The following is a 21,299-nucleotide window of genomic DNA, read 5'->3' as shown; positions in this document are numbered from 1 at the left end:
TGAGGTGACCACCCCACACCAGTGACCCCATGACCTGGCTGACCACAGCCACCAGTGCCGTGGTCACCTTGTAGATGCCACCACCATTGACCCCAACCCCCCATCCTGAGGTGACCACCCCGCACCAGTGACCCCATGACCTGGCTGACCACAGCCACCAGTGCCGTGGTCACCTTGTAGATGCCACCACCATTGACCCCAACCCCCATCCTGAGGTGACCACCCTACACCCATGACCCATCTGACCACAGCCACCGGTGCCGTGATCACCTTGTAGATGCCACCACCATTGACCCCAACCCCCCATCCTGAGGTGACCACCCCGCACCAGTGACCCCATGACTGAGTGACCGCGGCCACCACCGCCATGGTCACCTTGTAGACGTCGTGGGAGCCGATGATGGCATCGAAGAGGGTGTAGAGGTCGTTGAGGAGATCGACCACCTCGATGGGCTCGCTCATGGCCGAGATGGTGGTGAAGCCCACGATGTCGCTGAAGTACAGCGTCACCTCCTCGAAGTACTCGGGCTCCACCGGCGTCCCCATCTTCAGCGCCTCGGCCACCGACCTGCCCAGGGGGTCACCCAGGGGTCACCCAGGGGTCACCCAGGGGTCACCCAGACGGTCCAGAGGGTCTTGGTGGTCAAAGAGAGGCTGATGTGGCCATTGGGACCTTCTGGTGACCCATAGGGATGGGTGGGGTCAGTGGGTCAAGGTTGACCTCAAGCTGTCCCTTTGATTTGGGTGGGGTCAGTGGGTCAAGGTTGACCCCAATCATCTTCAGGGGCCACCTTGACCTTCTGGTGACCGATAGATCTGGAGGGTGGGGTCAATGGGTCAAGGTTGACCCTAACTTGTCCTCAGTGACCACCTCGACCTTCTGCTGCCCCATAGCTCTGGGTGGGGTCAGCCGGTCAAGGTTGACCCCATCCTGTCCTCAGTGACCACCTTGGCCTTCTTCTGCCCCATAGATCTGGGTGAGGTCAATGGGTCAAGGGTGACCCCAACCTCCTCCTGGTGACCACCTCAACCCCCTCCTGCCCCATAGATCTGGGTGAGGTCAATGGGTCAAGGGTGACCCCAACCTCCTCCTGGTGACCATCTCAACTGCCTCCTGCCCCACAGATCTGGGTGAGGTCAATGGGTCAAGGTTGACCCCAACCTCCTCCTGGTGACCACCTCAACCCCCTCCTGCCCCACAGATCTGGGTGAGGTCAATGGGTCAAGGTTGACCCCAACCTCCTCCTGGTGACCACCTCAACCCCCTCCTGCCCCATAGATCTGGGTGAGGTCAATGGGTCAAAGGTGACCTCAACCTCCACCCCCTCCACCCCAAAGCTCCTCATGGGATCTATGGGGTGACGCCCACCCCCATTGACCCCCCTCCAGCCCCGCGGGCCCCCCCGGCCCCACAGCGACCCACGGCGGCAGCATCTGGGTCAGGAGCTTGTCGGTCTTCTGCTTCTCGATCTCGAGCTCCTCGGTCCTCTCGCGGATCAGGTCCTCCAGGTTGCTGCTGTACTGCTCCAGCATGCGCAGCATCGAGTCGATGATGTTGGTCTTGCGGCCCTTGTTGATGCCCTTGAACTGCCCCACAGGTGTGGGTCAGACCCACGGAACGCCACGGAACCCCATGGAGACCCCATGGGACCTTATAGAAGCTCACAGGGACCCACAGAACCTCATAGAGCACCATGGAACCCCATAGAACCTTAAAGAACCTCATAGGGACCCATAGAACCTCATGGAACCCCATGGGACCTTATAGAACCACACAGGGACCCATAGAGACCCCATAGGACCTTATAGAACATCATGGGGACCCATAGAACCCCATGGAACCCCATGGGACCTTATAGAACCACATAGGGACCCATAGAACCCCATGGAACCTCATGGAAACCCATGGGACCTTATAGAGCCTCACAGGGACCCATGGAACCCCATAGAGCGCCATGGAACCCCATAGAACCTTAAAGGACCTCATAGGGACCCATAGAACCCCATGGAACCCCATGGAACCCCATAGGACCTTATAGAACCTTAGAGGGACCCATAGAACCCCATAGAGCGCCGTGGAACCCCATGGAACCCCAATAGAACCTTAAAGAACCTCATAGGGACCCATGGAATCCCATGGAACCCCATAGAGACCTTATAGAACCACACAGGGACCCATAGAGACCCCATAGGACCTTATAGAACATCATAGGGACCCACAGAACCTCATAGAGCACCATGGAACCCCATAGAACTTTAAAGAACCTCATAGGGACCCATAGAGCCCCATAGAACCCCACAGAGAGCCACGGAACCCCACAGAGAGCCACGGAACCCCATGGAACCCCATAGAACCTTAAAGAACCCCTTAGGGACCCATAGAACCCCATAGAGACCCACGGAACCCCATAGAAACCCCATAGAACCCCATGGAACCCCATAGGACCTTATAGAACCACACAGGGACCCATAGAACCCCATAGAACCCCATGAAACCCCACAGAAACTTAAAGAACCCCATGGAGCCCCATAGGACCTCATAGAACCTCATAGGGACCCATAGAACCCCATAGAGACCCATGGAACCCCGCAGAGATCCATAGAACCCCATGGAACCCCATAGAGACCCATGGAACCCCATAGAAACCCCATAGAACCCCATGGAACCCCATAGGACCTTACAGAACCACACAGGGACCCATAGAACCCCATAGAGCGCCATGGAACCCCACAGAACCCAATGAGACCCCACAGAACCCCATAGAGACCCCATAGAGCCCCATAGAACCCCACAGAACCCCACAGAACCCCATAGATGGGGGTCAGACCCATAGAGAATCCTAACCCAGGTCCCACCACCCTGTACTGGTCCCACCACCCTGTACTGGTCCCATTGCTCCACACTGGTCCCATACTGGTCCCACTACCCCATACTGGTCCCACCACCCCATACTGGTGCCATACTGGTCCCACCACCCCATACTGGTCCCACCACCCCATACTGGTCCCAGCACCCCATACTGGCACCATACTGGTCCCACCACCCCGTACTGGTCCCAGCACCCCATACTGGTCCGTACCGGTCCGTACTGGTCTCACCTGGTCGAACACCTGGTCGATGGTGGGTCTCTTCTCGGGCTGCTCCTGCTCCCACCACCCTGTACTGGTCCCATACTGGTCCCAGCACCCCATACTGGTCCCACCACCCCATACTGGTCCCATACTGGTCCCAGCACCCCATACTGGTCCATACTGGTCCGTACTGGTCTCACCTGGTCGAACACCTGGTCGATGGTGGGTCTCGGGCTGCTCCTGCTCCCATCACCCCATACTGGTCCCACCACCCCATACTGGTCCGTACTGGTCCCGTACTGGTCCCATACTGGTCTCACCTGGTCGAACACCTGGTCGATGGTGGGTCTCTTCTCGGGCTGCTCCTGCTCCCACCACCCCATACTGGTCCCAGCACCCCATACTGGTCCCACCACCCCATACTGGTCCCAGCACCCCATACTGGTCCGTACTGGTCCGTACTGGTCTCACCTGGTTGAACACCTGGTCGATGGTGGGTCTCTTCTCGGGCTGCTCCTGCTCCCACCACCCCATACTGGTCCCAGCACCCCATACTGGTCCCAGCACCCCATACTGGTCCCACCACCCCATACTGGTCCGTACTGGTCCATACTGGTCTCACCTGGTCGAACACCTGGTCGATGGTGGGTCTCGGGCTGCTCCTGCTCCCATCACCCCATACTGGTCCCACCACCCCATACTGGTCCCATACTGGTCCCACCACCCCATACTGGCCCCATACTGCTCCCACCACCCCCTACTGGTCCGTACTGGTCCGTACTGGTCTCACCTGGTCGAACACCTGGTCGATGGTGGGTCTCTTCTCGGGCTGCTCCTGCTCCCACCACCCCATACTGGTCCCAGCACCCCATACTGGTCCCAGCACCCCATACTGGTCCCACCACCCCGTACTGGTCCCATACTGGTCCCACCACCCCATACTGGTCTGTACTGGTCCGTACTGGTCTCACCTTGTCGAACACCTGGTCGATGGTGGGTCTCTTCTCAGGCTGCTCCTGCTCCCATCACCCCATACTGATCCCATACTGGTCCCACCACCCCGTACTGGTCCCAGCACCCCATACTGGTCCGTACTGGTCCGTACTGGTCTCACCTGGTCGAACACCTGGTCGATGGTGGGTCTCTTCTCGGGCTGCTCGCTCCAGCACTCCTTCATCAGGTGGATGCACTCGAGCGGGGCCTGGTCGGCCGAGACCGCGGGGCGGCACAGGGGGGGCGGCTTCCGCACCTTCTCGATGATCTCTGCCGCAGCGACCGCGGGGGGTTGGGGGCGGTTTGGGGGCGGGGTTGGGGGCGGTTTGGGGTCGGGTTTGGGGTCGGTTTGGGGTCAGGTATGAGGTCGGTTTGGAGGGGGCAGTTTTGGGGTTGGTTTGGAGGGGGCAGTTTTGGGGTCAGGTTTGGGGTTGGGTTTGGGGTCAGGTTTGGGGTTGGGTTTGGGGTCAGGTTTGGGGTTGGTTTGGAGGGATCAGTTTTGGGCTTGGTTTTGAGGTGGGTTTTGGGGTTGGTTTTGGGGTTGGTTTGGAGGGGTCTGTTTTGGGGTCAGGTTTGGGGTCGGGTTTGGGGTTGGTTTGGAGGGGTCGGGTTTGGGTTTGGTTTGGAGGGGTCAGTTTTGGTTTGGTTTTGGGGTCGGTTTTGGGGTCAGTTTTGGAGTTGGTTTGGAGGGGGCAGTTTTGGGACCGGTTTTGGGGTTGGTTTTGGAGTTGGTTTGGAGGGGGCAGTTTTGGGACCAGTTTTGGGGTTGGTTTTGGGGTTGGTTTGGAGGGGTCCGTTTTGGGGTCAGTTTTGGGATCAGTTTTGGGGTTGGTTTGGAGGGGTCAGTTTTGGGATCAGTTTTAGGGTCAGTTTTGGGGTTGGTTTGGAGGGGTCAGTTTTGGGGTCAGTTTTGGGGTCATTTTGGGGTCATTTTGGGGTCAGGTTTGGAGGGGTCAGTTTTGGGCTCAGTTTGGAGGGTTCCGGGGGTTTTTGTGGGTGCAGAACTCAGTTTTGGGGTCGGTTTGGGGTTTCTTGGGGTGGGTTTAGGGGTGCGCACCTTCGGGGGGCAGCCCCAGCATGCAGTAGGGGGGGCTCCTGCAGATCACCTCCTGCATGATGATCCCGATGGCGTAGATGTCCCCCCGGAAGGAGCCGCGCTGCTCCAGGGTCTCGTCCCGCAGCAGCTCCGGCGCCATCCACAGCCGCTCTGGGGGCGGGGCCGGCATCGGACACGCCCACCCGGACACGCCCAGTGCCCCTCAGGACACGCCCACCACGATAGACCACACCCACCCCAGCCCAGCACCCAATGGGAGGCCGCTTGAGGGCGTGGCCACGCCCCCAGGATGGGCTGGGCGTGCCCAAATGGAGGCCACGCCCACAGACAACCAGGCCACGCCCCCTTACAGGGGAGCCACGCCCTCTTCCGCATGGCCGCCACCCCTGGGGGGTGACGTCACTGAATGGCCTGGCCACGCCCCTGAATGGAAAGGCCACGCCCACACCAGAGGCCACGCCCACTCCAGTCAGACCCCGCCCTGATTGGCTGATGTTGGCCGTGGCCACGCCCCCAGCCGAGCCATAATCCCACAGGCCACGCCCTAAACCCAAAGGCCACACCCACACCTTCACAGACCCTCCCAACCCGAAGCCCCGCCCCTTTCCACAGGCCACACCCATCCCCACGGCCCCACCCCTTCCCACAGAAGCCACGCCCATTCCTTTAGCCCCGCCCCATTGTCCACGCCCACCCCAAAAGCCACGCCCCCGCTGGAGCCCCCCTTGCTTCTCATGAAGCCACCCCCACGAGGCCACGCCGATGAGGACACGCCCACGAGGCCACGCCCACGACCCCACCCTCACCTTGCGGGGGCGGGGGCGGGGCGGGGATGCGCTGGGCCTCGAGCAGTTGGTTGTAGCCGTAGTCGGTGACCTTGAGCACGAAGCGCCCGTCCACCACGCAGTTCCGCGACTTGAGCCGCCCGTGGACGACGCTGCGGTGGTGCAGGTACCGCACGCCCTGCGGGGACGTGGAGGTGTCACGGCCACCGGCGTGGCCGCCGTGGGCACCAGTCAGCATCGTGGTGGTCATGGCACCGATCAGCATTAGGGTGTCATGGCCGCCATGGCCACCGGGGTCACCAACCCATCTCATGGTCACCAATGGTGCGACCAACGCCTCTGTGGTCAACGATCAATGATATGGTCAACAACGCCATGGTCAATGTCATGGTCAACAACGCCGTGGTCAACAATCAATGCCATGGTCAACAATGCCATGGTCAACATCACCATGGTCAAGAGTCAATGCCATGGTCAACAATGCCGTGGTCAACAATCAACGCCATGGTCAACAATGCCATGGTCAACAAACAACATCATGGTCAACAATGCCATGGTCAATGTCATGGTCAATAACGTCATGGTCAACAATGCCATGGTCAACAATGCCGTGGTCAACAATCAACGCCATGGTCAACAATGCCATGGTCAACAATGCCATGGTCAACAATGCCATGGTCAACAATCAACATCATGGTCAACAATGCCATGGTCAACAATGCCATGGTCAACAATCAACCCCATGGTCAACAACGCCACGGTCAACAATCAACATCATGGTCAACAATGTCATGGTCAACATCACCATGGTCAAGAGTCAATGACATCATCAACAATGCCACCGTCAACAATGCCATGACCAACGTCACGGTCAATAATCAACGCCAAGGTCAACATCCAACACCATGGTCAACAATGCCATGGTCACCAATCAACGTCATGGCCAACAGTGCCCTGGTCACCACCCAACACAGAGTTCTGGGACTTGAGGCGCCCATGGACGACGTCGCGGTGGTGCAGGTACCGCACACCCTGTGGGGACAGTGTGGGGTCATGGCTACCGGTGTGGTCATCCCCATGGTCAACCATCGCCATGGTCGGCAATCAATGGCATGGTCAACAATCAGCATCTTGGTCAACAATCGACGGCATGGTCAACAATGCCATGGACACCAATTAAGGTCGTGGTCACCAGTCAATGCCGTGGTCACCAATCAATGCCATGGTCACCAATCAGTGCCATGGTCACCAATCAATGCCATGGTCAACAATGGCATGATCATCAGTCAATGCCATGACCAAGGTCATGGTCAACAATCAATGCCGTGGTCAACAATGCCAATGTCAACACCTCCATGGTCACCAATCAACACCATGGTCAACAACACCATGGCCAACAATCAATGCCATGGCCAACAACCGACGCTATGGCCACCAACCATGGCCAACAACACCATGGCCACCGCCCACAGCCGTGGCCACCACCACCACAGCCACCAATCAGGGCTACCAACCATTGCCTTGGCTGCCACGGCCACCAACCAGCAAGGCCACCTCCATGGCTACCACCGTGACCACCCCGTGGCCACCCCCACAATCATGGCCACCTCCTTTGCCACCAGCACCCCCAAGTTCACCCCCTTGGCCACCCCCATGACCACCCCACAGCCACCAGCACCCCCATGGCCACCAGACCGCCAAGGCCACCCCGTGGCCACCTTGATGAGGTCGATGAGGAGGGAGGACTTGAACATCCAGTCGAGCTTCATGTCCTCGTTGCGCAGCAGGTCCTCGAGGCTCCCGCGCGAGCAGTGCTCGGACACGACGGCGAAGATGCCGCAGTCGTGGAAGAAGCCCAGGAACAGGTTCACGTTCTCGTGCCGCAGGTCCCGCAGCTGCGCGGGGACGCGGGGCCGGGGAGGGGACACGAAGGAGGCGGTGGCGACAGTGGGATGGAGCAGGGACACGTGGGGTGGGGACACATGGGACAGGGCGTGGACACGTGGGATGGTGTCAGGGACGTGTGGGACGAGGCTCGGTGTTGACCCCCTTGACCTGGCCTTGACCTGGCCTTGACCCCCCTTGACCTGGCCTTGACATTGTCCCACCATGGCCCACCAATGTCCCCATGACCCAACGATGTCCCCATGACCCAATGATGTCCCCATGGTCCAACGATGTCCCCATGACCCAACGATGTCCCCATGATCCAACAATGTCCCATGACCACCCAATGTACCCATGACCCAACGATGTCCCCATGACCCAATGATGTCCCCAAGACCCAATGATGTTTCCATGACTCAACAATGTCCCCATGACCTCTCAGCGTCCCCAAGACCCAACGATGTCCCCATGACCCAGTGGTGCTCCCCATGGTCCATCATTGTCCATCATGACCCCTCAATGTCCCCATGACCCAACAATGTCCCATGGCCACCTGGTGTCCCCATGACCCAACGATGTCCCCATGACCCAGTGATGCTCCCTGTGGTCCATCACTGTCCATCATGACCCAATGATATCCCCATGACCCAATGATGTTTCCATGACTCAACGATGTCCCCATGACCCAATGACGCTCCCCATGGTCCATCATTGTCCATCATGACCCAACGATGTCCCCATGACCCAACGATGTCCCCATGACACAACAATGTCCCGTGACCACCCAATGTACCCATGACCCAACAATGTCCGCACTGCCCCTCAATGTCCCATGACCCAATGATGTCCCCAAGACCCAATGATGTTTCCATGACTCAACGATGTCTCCATGACCCCTCAGCGTCCCCAAGACCCAACGATGTCCCCATGACCCAGTGATGCTCCCCATGGTCCATCACTGTCCGTCATGACCCAACAATGTCCCCATGACCCAACAATGTCCCCACTGCCCCTCAATGTCCCATGACCCAATGATGTCCTCAAAACCCAATGATGTTTCCATGACTCAACGATGTCCCCATGACCCAGTGGTGCTCCCCATGGTCCATCATTGTCCATCATGACCCCTCAATGTCCCCATGACCCAATGTCCCATGGCCACCTGGTGTCCCCATGACCCCTCAATGTCCCCATGACCCAACGATGTCCCCATGACCCAGTGGTGCTCCCCATGGTCCATCATTGTCCATCATGACCCCTCAATATCCCCATGACCCAACAATGTCCCATGGCCACCTGGTGTCCCCATGACCCAATGATGTCCCCATGACCCAATGACGCTCCCCATGGTCCATCATTGTCCATCATGACCCCTCAGTGTCCCCATGACCCAATGACGCTCCCCCACGCTCCAACCTTGTCCCTCACACCCCCCTGATGTCCCCTCGCCCCCGGGTGTCCCCAGCCCCGTCACCTTGCAGAAGGTCAGCTTGGTGGCCGGTTTCACCTCTACGTGTTGGTCCCCCGGGAATTTCTTCAGCCACACCCAGTCACCCTGTGGGGGAGGGGCACGGGGGGGTGAGACCTCAGCGTCCCCAAAACCACCCCTGGGGGCACTCAGGGACACCTGGGGACACTCAGGGACACCTGGGGACACTCAACAGCCGCGGTGACACCCCACCACCCCACCCAACCCCACCGAGACCCGAACCCACCTCAGATATCCCCCTCCCCCCCGAATTTCCCCCTTTAAATTTGGGGTGGTGGGTGGGGGGGGGGGAGGGGAAGGGGGGAGGGGCGAGGCAGAGGGTGAGATTTTGGGGTGAATCGGGGGGATTTTGGCTCCCGGCCTCACCTGCATGGAGGCGACGATGCCCTGCTGGTTGAACAGGAGCAGCAGGAGCGGGAGGTTGCTGCTGTCCTTCGGCTTCTCCTGCGGGAAAGGCCGGGAAACAGCTGTCAATCATCGCCCGGGGGGGGCGGGGCCGGGAAACAGCTGTCAATCATCGCCCGGGGGGGCGGGGCTGGGAAACAGCTGTCAATCATTGCCCGAGGGGGCGGGGCCGGGAAACAGCTGTCAATCATCGCCCGAGGGGGCGGGGCCGGGAAACAGCTGTCAATCATCGCCCGGAGGGGGACGGGGCTGCGAAGCAGCTGTCAATCATGACCCGGCGGGGGGGCAGGGCTGGGAAGCAGCTGTCAATCATCGTCCGAGGGGGCGGGGCCGAGAAATAGCTGTCAATCATTGCCAGGAGGAGGGCGGGGCCGGGAAACAGCTGTCAATCATCACCCGGAGGGGGGGCGGGGCCGGGAAACAGCTGTCAATCATCACCCGGAGGGGGGGCGGGGCTGGGAAGCAGCTGTCAATCATCACCCCGGAGGAGGGGCGGGGCCGGGAAGCAGCTGTCAATCATCACCCCGGAGGAGGGGCGGGGCCGGGAAGCAGCTGTCAATCATGACCCGGAGGGGGGGCGGGGCTGGGAAGCAGCTGTCAATCATCGCCCGTGGGGGGCGGGGCCGGGAAACAGCTGTCAATCATTGCCGGGGGGGGCAGGGCCGGGAAACAGCTGTCAATCATTGCCCAGACGGGGGCGGGGCTGGGAAACATCTGTCAATCATCGCCCAGAGGGGGGCGGGGGCCGGGAAACAGCTGTCAATCATCACCCGGCGGGGGGGCGGGGCTGGGAAGCAGCTGTCAATCATCACCCCGGAGGAGGGGCGGGGCCGGGAAGCAGCTGTCAATCATGACCCGGAGGGGGGGCGGGGCTGGGAAGCAGCTGTCAATCATCACCCCGGAGGAGGGGCGGGGCCGGGAAGCAGCTGTCAATCATCCCCCAGGGGGGCAGGGCAGGGGTCTCCAACGTGGGGGAGGGGAGGGGTGGGTGACACGCAGGGGGCGGGGCCGGGGGGGGTCTCACCTCGGCTGCGTTGGCGTTGTCCGGGCCGGGGGTGGCGCTGTGGAGGCTCTTGGTGTCGGCCACGCTGTGACCGGCCAGGCTGGCCTGGCTGCTGTCCACCTGCGGGGGAGGGGCGGCGGGCACCAAGGGGTCACCCATGGGGACACGGAGGTGTCACCCAGTGGGAGATGTCGCCATGGGGTCATATCAGGGATGGGGACACGGAGGTGTCACCCATGGGGACAGGTCACCCATTGGGAGATGTCACCAAGGGGTCACAACGGGCATGGGGACATTGTGGGGTCACCCATGGGGACACGGAGGTGTCACCCACTGGGAGATGTCGCCATGGGGTCATATCAGGGATGGGGACACGGCACCCAGGGGGAGATGTCACCAAGGGGTCACAGCAGGCGTGGGGACATGGAGGTGCCACCCACGGGGACAGGTCACCCATTGGGAGATGTCACCATGGGGTCATATCAGGGATGGGGACACGGAGGTGTCACCCATGGGGACACGGCACCCATTGGGAGATGTCACCATGGGGTCACAGCAGGTGTGGGGACACGGAGGTGTCACCCATGGGCACAGGTCACCCATTGGGAGATGTCACCATGGGATCACAGCAGGCGTGGGGACATGGAGGTGTCACCCATGGGGACACGGCACCCATTGGGAGATGTCACCAAGGGGTCACAGCAGCCATGGGGACACTGGGGATGTCACCCATGGGGACATGTCACTTATGGGGACCCATCATCCACGGGGTCCCACCATGGGGACACATCACCCCTGGGGACACATCACTCATGGGGACACATCACCCATGGGGACACGTCACCACAGGGACACACCAGCCATGGAGAGCCACCAGTCATGGGGACACGTCACCCACAGGGTCCCACCAGGTTGTCCCTGGCCCTGGGGACACGTCACCCACCGGGGACACGTCACCCACAGGGTCCCACCAGGTTGTCCCTGGCCCTGGGGACACGTCACCCACTGGGGACACGTCACCCACCGGGGACACGTCACCCACAGGGTCCCACCAGGTTGTCCCTGGCCCTGGGGACACGTCACCCACCGGGGACACGTCACCCACGGGGTCCCACCGGTCACGGGGACCCAACAACCCACTGGGGACCCGTCACGCATTGGGGACGTCACCCACGGGGTCCCACTGGTCATGGGGACCCAACAACCCACTGGGGACACGTCACCCACCGGGGACACGTCACCCACAGGGTCCCACCAGTCATGGGGACCCAACAACCCACTGGGGACACGTCACGCATTGGGAACGTCACCCATGGGGTCCCACCGGTCATGGGGATGTGTCACACCAGCCCATGGACCTTCTCCTGGCCCTGGGGACACCTCAGGCCATGGGGACACCTCAGGCCATGGGGACACTTCACCCATGGGGTCACACCAGGTTCTCCCTGGCCCCAGGGACACCTCAGGCCCTGGGGACACCTCAGGCCATGGGGACACTTCACCCATGGGGTCACACCAGGTTCTCCCTGGCCCTGGGGACACCTCAGGCCATGGGGACACCTCAGGCCATGGGGACACATCACCCATGGGGTCACACCAGGTTCTCCCTGGCCCTGGGGACACCTCAGGCCATGGGGACACCTCAGGCCATGGGGACACTTCACCCATGGGGTCACACCAGGTTCTCCCTGGCCCCAGGGACACCTCAGGCCCTGGGGACACCTCAGGCCATGGGGACACTTTACCCATGGGGTCACACCAGGTTCTCCTGGCCCTGGGGACACCTCAGGCCATGGGGACACCTCAGGCCATGGGGACACTTCACCCTGAGCCAACGTGGCCTCCTCAACGTCCCCCATGATGTCTCCCTGTTTTCCTCCCCATCATCCTCCCACTGTCCCCCCATTGTCCCCCCGCTGTCCCCCCATTGTCCCCCCGCTGTCCCACCCACTCCGGGGTGTCCCCGCTGTCCCCCCATTGTCCCCCCGCTGTCCCACCCACTCTGGGGTGTCCCCGCTGTCCCCCCATTGTCCCCCCGCTGTCCCACCCACTCCGGGGTGTCCCTGCTGTCCCGCCATTGTCCCCCCGCTGTCCCACCCACTCTGGGGTGTCCCCGCTGTCCCCCCATTGTCCCCCCGCCGGTGTCACCTGTTTGCTGCTCTGGGTGTAGGTGAAGGTCAGGTCCTCCATGGTCAGGATGATTTTGTTGGGGCCATTGACGAGCTGCGCCTGCTGGATGTAGCGCCTGGGGGACGGTGGGGATGGTGGGGACACCGGGGACACCCCAGAGTGGGGCCACCGAGCTGCCACCGGGGCCAGGAGGGCCAGCAGGGCCAGCAGGGCCACCCCAGAGCGGGGACATGGAGCTGCTGAGGGGCCACCAGGATCACTGGGGCCCCCCCTGAGATGCTGAGGGGACACCAGAGTCACCAGGGCCACCAGGGCCACCCGGGGCAGGGACATGGAGCTGCTGAGGGGCCACCAGGGCCACCCCGGGCAGGGACATGGAGCTGCTGAGGGGCCACCAGGGCCACCCTGGGCAGGGACAGGGAGCTGCTGAGGGGCCACCAGGGCCACCCTGGGCAGGGACATGGAGCTGCCGAGGGGCCACCCTGGGCCACCCTGGGCAGGGACATGGAGCTGCTGAGGGGCCACCAGGGCCACCAGGGCCACCCACCTGATGTGGCAGGCGAGGGCGGCGCCGGCCGCGATGATGGCGGCGATGAGGAGGAACAAGAAGAAGACAAATTTGGCATCCAACCCTGCAAAGAGACCACGGGAGTGACCAGGAGTGACTGGGAGTGACCGGGAGTGACCAGGAGTGACCCGGAGTGACCCAGAGTGACCCAGAGTGACCAGAGGTGACCAGGGGGATGTGGTCACCTGGGGAATCAAGGTCACCCAGTGATTGTGGCACTGGAGGTCACCTGTGGGTGGACATGGATGGAGAGGGGAGAGGATGGATGGACATGGTGGACATGGATGGATGGACAGATGGACATGGTGGACATGGATGGATGGATGGACATGGTGGACATGGATGGATGGATGGATGGATGGATGGACGGATGGACATGGTGGACATGGACGGATGGAGGGTTGGATGGATGGATGGTTGGACATGGTGGACATGGATGGTTGGATGGATGGATGGTTGGACATGGTGGACATGGATGGTTGGATGGATGGATGGACAGATGGACAGATGGACATGGATGGATGGATGGACAGATGGACGTGGTCGCTGTGGATGGATGGAGGATCTGCAGGGGCAATGGAGGAAGGAAGGGATGGAGGGAAGAACGGAGGAAGGGATGGACACACCCTGGTGCCACTGGCCTGCCCGGCCACCTCAGAGACACTCGGACACTTGGACACTTGGACACTCAGACACTTGGACACTTGGACACTCAGACATATGGCCCGTGGTGGGAGCAGGAACATGGTGGGACTGGTGGGACTGGGACCATGGTGGGACTGGGACTGTGGTGGGACAGTGACCACGGTAGTTCCAGGGCTGTAGTGGCACCATGACCCCTTTGAGATGCCTCTAAACCCCCTACAGATGACTTGAAACCCCCTGGAGATGCCTCCAAACTCCCTTGAGCTCCAGGACCGTGGTGGCACCAAGACCCCGATTGATCCAGAACCGTGGCGGCACCATGACCATGGAGGGACCACAGCTGGTCCAGAACTGTGGTGGCACCATGACCATGGAGGGACCACAGCTGGTCCAGAACTGTGATGGAATCATGACCATGGAGGGACCACGGCTGGTCCAGAACTGTGGTGGCACCATGACCATGGAGGGACCACGGCTGGTCCAGAACCGTGGTGGCACCATGACCCTGATTGATCCAGAACCGTGGTGGCACCATGACCATGAAGGGACCACGGTTGGTCCAGAACCATGGTGGCACCACAACCATGAAGGGACCACGGCTGGTCCAGAACCGTGGTGGCACCATGGCTGGTCCTGGACCATGGTGTCACCACCACCCTGACCCTCCCAAGCCCCTGGTGACCCCGTGGCCGCCCACCTCCGTTGCAGATGGTGCTGGAGTCGAACCAGCAGCCGGCGTCGGTGTCCGGGCTGGAGCTGTGGGGCCAGTGGGGGCTGTGGCTACGGTAGCTGAGGCCCCGCATGCCCGGCTCCAGCCCGTAGACCGCCCACAGGTGGTGGCCTTTGCCGTCCGTGTCCAGCACCACGTAGGGCACCGAGACTTCGCCGTCCTTGTCCACGGTGAAGGTCTGGCAGAAGCCCTCGAGCTGGAAGTCGCGGGCGTGGTCGGCCACGCTGGTGCCCATCACCCAGCGGCCGCTGCGGTGCGTGGCCTCCACCACCATGGCCAGGAAGTAGATGGAGTTGTAGATGGTGGAGAAGAGCGGGTGGACCTGGCGGGGGGGGGACAGGTCAGGGGACACCGGTGGGTGCCACGGGGTGGGGGGTGGTGGCACCCAGAGGGGGAGGGTGGGGGTGTGGTTATGTTGCGTTGGCCGTGGTCAAGGCAAGGTGGCCATGGTCATCTCCTGCTGGCCATCGTCATCTCTCATTGGCCATGGTCAAGGTAAGGTGGCCATGGTCATCTCCTGCTGGCCATGGTCAAGGTAAGGTGGCCATGGTCATCTCCTGCTGGCCATCGTCATCTCTCACTGGCCATGGTCAAGGCAAGGTGGCCATGGTCATCTCCCGCTGGCCATGGTCAAGGTAAGGTGGCCATGGTCATCTCCTGCTGGCCATGGTCAAGGTAAGGTGGCCATGGTCATCTCCTGCTGGCCATGGTCAAGGCAAGGTGGCCATGGTCATCTCCTGCTGGCCATGGTCTCCTTCCATTGCCATGGTCAACAAAGATGGTTATGGTCAACACAAGATGGCCGTGGTGATCTCCTGTTGGCCATGGTCATCTCGTGTTGGCCACGGTCATCTCCCATTGGCCACGGTCATCTTGTGTTGACCATGGTCATCTCCCATTGGCCATGGGCAACCAATATGGCCATGGTCACCTCCCATTGGCCATGGCCATCTCATACTGGCCATGGTCATTTCCCATTGGCCATGGTCATCTCATGTTGGCTGTGGTCATCTCCCACTGGATGTGGTCAATCAAGATGGCCATGGTCATCTCCTATTGGCTGTGGTAATTTCCCATTGACCACAGCCACCTCTACCCAACCCCTGCGAGATGCCCCAAACCCCCTTGAGATGCCCCCAACCCCATCAAGGTATCCCCAATCCCATGAAGATACCTCCAAACCCCCTTGAGATGCCCCCAAACCCCCCTGGGATACCCCAAACTCGGTTAAGCTGCTTCAAACCCTCCAGAGGTGTCCCCAAACCCTCCTGAGATACCCTAAACTCCATTAAGACACCTCCAACCCTCTTGGGACACCCCAAACCCTCCAGAGATACCCTCAAACCCCCTTGAGATACCCCAAACCCCCTTGAGATACCTCAAATCCCCTTGAGATACCCCAAACCCTCTAGAGATGCCCCTCAAACCCCCTGAAGATGCCCCAAACCCCCCTCAAGACATCCCCAACCCCACCAGACCCCTCCAAACCCCTTCGAGACCCCCCCCAGCCCCACCTCCGTGGGGTTGATGTTCATGGGGACCTCATAGGCCTTCTTGGCCTCCTCGAGGGCCTCGTGGAAGGAGGTGTCGGGCGAGTCGATGGTGATGGTCAGCACGGCGTCGTAGGCCAGGCGCAGCTTGGTGTTGTTGGCCAGCACCGGGTAGGGCACGTGGTGATAGGGCAGCGCGAAGGTCAGCGCGTCGTACGGGATGAACACGAACGTCCCGTCCGTCATGCCCAGGTCCTCGGCCTTCTCCAGGAGAACCTTCTGCTCCCGGCCGCCCAGCAGGACGGAGTGCATGCACATCACCACCACTGCCGGGGGGACACGGCGCGGACGTGGGGACGCGGGCGATGGCACCGGGCAGCGCCCCCCGAGTCCCGCCCTGGACTTCATCCGTTCCAGCTGTCCATCAGCGTCCATCTTCATCCATCCTTCCCTTCCCATCTCTGCCCATCCTTTATCCATCCATCCATCCATCCATCCGTCTGTCTGTCCGTCCATCCATCCATCCATCCATGGATCCATCCATCCATGGATCCATCCATCCATCCATCCATCCATCCATCCATCCATCCATCCATCCATCCCTCCCCTTCCCTCCATCTCCATCTCCACCTCCATCTCCATCTCCACCTCCACCTCCATCTCCACCTCTCTCCTCCACCTCCATCTCCCTCCTCCACCTCCATCTCCCTCCTCCATCTCCATCTCCATCTCCATCTCCATCTCCCACCTCCATCTCCCTCCTCCACCTCCACCTCCACCTCCACCTCCCTCCTCCACCTCCATCCCTCCCTCTCCCTCCCTCTCCCTCCCCGCCCTCACCTCGCACCCCGTCCGCCCTCTGCACCCTTCTCAGCGCCTGCTCCGCCTCTTCCTCGTCCTCTCCGGCCGCGGTGACCACGGTGACCGGCAGCCCCCTGGCCCTCAGCTCCCGCGCCAGCTCCGCGCCGGTCTCCACCCACAGGTCCTGCGGCGCGGCCACCACGGCCACGTGCGCCCAGCGGAAGTAGCGCAGCACGGCGTGCAGGACGCCGGCCGGCGCGGGCAGCGGCCTCACCAGAGTGACCGCTCCGGCCCCGGCGCACGCCCAGGACACCAAGGGCTTGTTCCAGGCCGCGGCCAAGAGTCCGGCGGCGCCGCAGGCCGCGGGGTTGAGGGGACCCACGATGGCGCTGGCGTAGCGCTCGGCGTTGACCAGGCCGGCCACGGCCTGGGGGGTGGCGCAGGGCTCGGGCAGCACGGCCGCGTCCCACCAGTAGCCGGCGGTCAGCGCGGGGTCGCGGTTGAGCCGCGCCACGGCCAGGCGCGAGGCCACCTCGGGCAGCGCCCGCGCCAGCAGCGGGTCACAGCCCCAGGGACCCAGCACCCCCACCTTGAAGGTGGCGGCCAGCGAGGGCAGGGGACAGGGCCCGAGCAGGAGCAGCAGCAGCAGCAGGGGGACAGGGGCCAGCGGGGGAGGCCACCGCGGGTGGTGGGACAGCAGCAGCAGCAGGAGCGGCGAGGCCGCGGCGCGGGAGGCGGCACCGCCTCGGGAGATGCCACCGCGGGAGGTGGAACCGCCTCGGGAGATGCCACCGCGGGAGGTGGAACCGCCTCGGGAGATGCCATCGCGGGAGGTGGCACCGCTGCGAGAGGCGTCCCTGTGGGAGGTGCCAGCGCAATGGGAGGTGGCACCATTGTCACCATGGGAGGGGTCACCACGGGAGGTGTCACCATGGGAGGTGTCCCCATGGCAGGGGTCACCGTTGGAGGTGTCACCATGGGAGGTGTCACCATGGGAGGTGTCACCATGGCAGGGGTCACCGTTGGAAGTGTCACCATGGGAGGTGTCACCACGGGAGGTGTCACCACGGGAGGTGTCACCATGGCAGGCGTCACTGTTGGAGGTGTCACCATGGGAGGTGTCCCCATGGCAGGGGTCACCACGGGATGTGTCACCATGGGAGGTGTGCCCATGGCAGGGGTCATCGTTGGAGGTGTCACCATGGGAGGTGTCACTGTTGGAGGTGTCACCGTTGGAGGTGTCACCATGGGAGGTGTCACCATGGGAGGTGTCACCATGGGAGGTGTCACTGTTGGAGGTGTCACCACGGGAGGTGTCACCATGGGAGGTGTCACCATGGCAGGGGTCACTGTTGGAGGTGTCACCATGGGAGGTGTCCCCATGGCAGGGGTCACCATTGGAGGTGTCACCATGGGAGGAGTCACCATGGCAGGGGTCACTGTTGGAGGTGTCACCACGGGAGGTGTCACCATGGGAGGTGTCACCATGGCAGGGGTCACCATTGGAGGTGTCACCATGGGAGGTGTGCCCATGGCAGGGGTCACCGTTGGAGGTGTCACCATTGGAGGTGTCACCATGGGAGGTGTGCCCATGGCAGGGGTCACTGTTGGAGGTGTCAGTTTTGGAGATGTCAACGTGGGAGATGCCACCACTGTGGGAGGTGTCACCGTTGGAGATGTCACCACGGGAGGTGCCACCATGGGAGATGCCACCACGGGAGATGCCACCACTGTGGGAGATGTCCTTCTTGGAGGTGCCACCATGGGAGATGCCACCATGGGAGATGGCACCACTGTGGGAGATGTCCTTCTTGGAGGTGCCACCACGGGAGATGCCACCATGGGAGATGGCACCACTGTGGGAGATGTCCTTCTTGGAGGTGCCACCACGGGAGGTGCCACCATGGGAGATGCCACCACTGTGGGAGATGTCCTTCTTGGAGGTGCCACCACGGGAGGTGCCACCATGGGAGATGCCACCACTGTGGGAGATGTCCTTCTTGGAGGTGCCACCACTGTGGGAGATGTTCTTCTTGGAGGTGCCACCACGGGAGATGTCGCCATGGGAGATGCCACCACTGTGGGAGACATCCTTGTTGGAGATGCCACCACTGTGGGAGATGTCCCTGTTGGAGGTGCCACCATGGGAGATGCCACCATGAGAGATGCCACCATGGGTTGCGATGCCACAAGAGGTGCCACTGCCATGGGGGGTGTCATCATTGGAGATGCTGCCATGGGAGGTGCCACCGCCATGAGAAATGTCACTGTGGCCGATGTCACCATGGGAGGTGGTGCCACAAGAGATGCCACCACCGTGGGAGATGCCACCACTGCGGGAGGTGTCACTGTGGGATGTGACACCGCCATAGGAGACGTCCTTGTGGCCGAGGTCACTGTTGGAGATGCCACCACCGTGGGAGAGGCCATTCGGGGAGACGCCACCACCAGGGGAGATGTCACTGCTGGAGATGCCACCACGGGAGATGCCACCACCGTGGGAGATGTCCCTGTGGGAGGTGTCACCGTGGAAGATGCCACGGTGGGAGACGTCACCACCATGGGGGGTCACGACGCCAGAGGTGCCACCGCCGTGGAAAATGTCACTGGGGGAGATGTCACCGTGGGAGGTGCCACCATTGGAGAAGCCCCCATGGGATGTGTCACTTTTGGAGATGCCACCGTGGGAGGTGGTGCCACAAGAGATGCCACCACCATTGGAGATGTCCCCATCAGAGACGGCACCGCTGTTGGAGATGTCACTGTGGGAGACGATGCCGTGAGAGGAGCCACCAACGTGGAAAGTGCCACCACCATGGGAGATGTCACCATGGGAGATGCCACCATGGGAGATGTTACTGTGGGAGTTGTCACTTTTCTGGGAGGTGCCACCATGGCAGAAGCCACCAGAGCAAGAGTCACCATGAGAGGAGATGCCACCACTGTGGGCGATGTCACCACTGGAGGTGCCACCGTGGGAAATGACGCTGTGAGAGGAGCCACCAACATGGAAAGTGCCACCACTGTGGGAGACGTCACTGTGGGAGGTGCCACCATGGGAGGTGCCACCAGTGTGGGAGATGATGCCATGAGCAGAGCCACCAACAATGGAGCTGTCACCGTGGGAAATGTCCCCATGCAAGATGTCACCACCATTGGAGATGCCACCACCATTGGAGATGTCACCGTGGGAGATGATGCCGTGAGAGATGCCACCAATGTGGGAAATGTCCCTGTGGGAAGTGCCACCACAGAAGGTGCCACCACCATGGGAGATGCCACTGTGGGAGGTGCCACCATGGGAGATGTCACCAGAGAAAGAGTCACCATGAGAGGAGATGCCACCAGTGTGGGAGATGTCACCGCTGGAGATGCCACCGTGGGAAACAACGCTGTGAGAGGAGTCACCAACATGGAAAGTGCCACCACCATGGGCGACATCACTGTGGGAGGTGCCACCATGGGAGGTGCCACCAGTGTGGGAGATGATGCCATGAGCAGAGCCACCAACAATGGAGCTGTCACCGTGGGAAATGTCCCCATGCAAGATGTCACCACCATTGGAGATGTCACCGTGGGAGTTGTCACTCTCCTGGGAGGTGCCACCATGGCAGAAGCCACCAGAGAAAGAGTCACCATGAGAGGAGATGCCGCCGTGGGAGATGATGCCATGGGAGGTGCCACCACAGCTGGAAATGTCACCGCTGGAGATGCCACCATGGGAAACAACGCTGTGAGAGGAGCCACCAACATGGAAAGTGCCACCACTGTGGGAGACGTCACTGTGGGAGGTGCCACCATGGGAGGTGCCACCAGTGTGGGAGATGATGCCATGAGCAGAGCCACCAACAATGGAGCTGTCACCGTGGGAAATGCCCCCATGTGAGACGTCACCACCATTGGAGATGCCACCACCGTGGGAGATGTCACCACCATTGGAGATGTCACCGTGGGAGTTGCCACTCTCCTGGGAGGTGCCACCATGGCAGAAGCCACCAGAGAAAGAGTCACCATGAGAGGAGATGCCACCACTGTGGGAGATGATGCCATGGGAGGTGCCACCACCGTGGGCGAGGTCACTGTGGGAGGTGCCACCACGGGATGTGCCACCACTGCGGGAGATGTCACCGCTGGAGATGCCACCGTGGGAGATGATGCTGTGGGAGGTGCCACCACCGTGGGAAACGTCACCGTTGTGGGTGTCGCTGTGGTGGATGCCACCGCGGGAGGTGCTGGTGTCACCA

The 21,299-nt window shown here is 61.5% G+C and overlaps 2 protein-coding genes across 2 annotated transcripts in view; one reads left to right on the top strand and one right to left on the bottom strand.

The window, feature by feature from the left end:
• The window catches only part of LOC138101474 (retinal guanylyl cyclase 1-like), a 30,115-nt gene extending 11,875 nt beyond the window's left edge, over window positions 1–18,240 (bottom strand). The window contains exons 1-15 of the mRNA XM_068999243.1: window positions 18,146–18,240; window positions 17,095–17,912; window positions 16,279–16,580; window positions 14,732–15,086; window positions 13,369–13,453; window positions 12,840–12,936; window positions 10,713–10,811; window positions 9,650–9,727; window positions 9,269–9,349; window positions 7,626–7,802; window positions 5,929–6,085; window positions 5,123–5,272; window positions 4,187–4,335; window positions 1,424–1,587; window positions 376–568 (exon numbers count right to left, since the gene is read on the bottom strand). Of these exons, the coding sequence (XP_068855344.1) occupies window positions 376–568; window positions 1,424–1,587; window positions 4,187–4,335; window positions 5,123–5,272; window positions 5,929–6,085; window positions 7,626–7,802; window positions 9,269–9,349; window positions 9,650–9,727; window positions 10,713–10,811; window positions 12,840–12,936; window positions 13,369–13,453; window positions 14,732–15,086; window positions 16,279–16,580; window positions 17,095–17,912; window positions 18,146–18,240 (3,000 nt within the window). The remainder of the gene's footprint in view (window positions 1–375; window positions 569–1,423; window positions 1,588–4,186; window positions 4,336–5,122; window positions 5,273–5,928; window positions 6,086–7,625; window positions 7,803–9,268; window positions 9,350–9,649; window positions 9,728–10,712; window positions 10,812–12,839; window positions 12,937–13,368; window positions 13,454–14,731; window positions 15,087–16,278; window positions 16,581–17,094; window positions 17,913–18,145) is intronic.
• A 16-nt stretch (window positions 18,241–18,256) lies between these two features.
• On the top strand, window positions 18,257–20,941 carry LOC138101473 (uncharacterized transmembrane protein DDB_G0289901-like). Its single transcript, XM_068999242.1, has one exon. The coding sequence runs from the start codon at window positions 18,257–18,259 to the stop codon at window positions 20,939–20,941; it is 2,685 nt and encodes an 894-aa protein (XP_068855343.1).
• The last annotated feature ends 358 nt before the right edge of the window (window positions 20,942–21,299 follow it).

This window comes from Aphelocoma coerulescens, unplaced genomic scaffold, assembly GCF_041296385.1.
Source record: "Aphelocoma coerulescens isolate FSJ_1873_10779 unplaced genomic scaffold, UR_Acoe_1.0 HiC_scaffold_306, whole genome shotgun sequence".
In the NCBI taxonomy this organism is placed as follows: Eukaryota; Metazoa; Chordata; class Aves; order Passeriformes; family Corvidae; genus Aphelocoma; species Aphelocoma coerulescens.
This window is presented reverse-complemented; position numbering and strand designations above follow the sequence as displayed.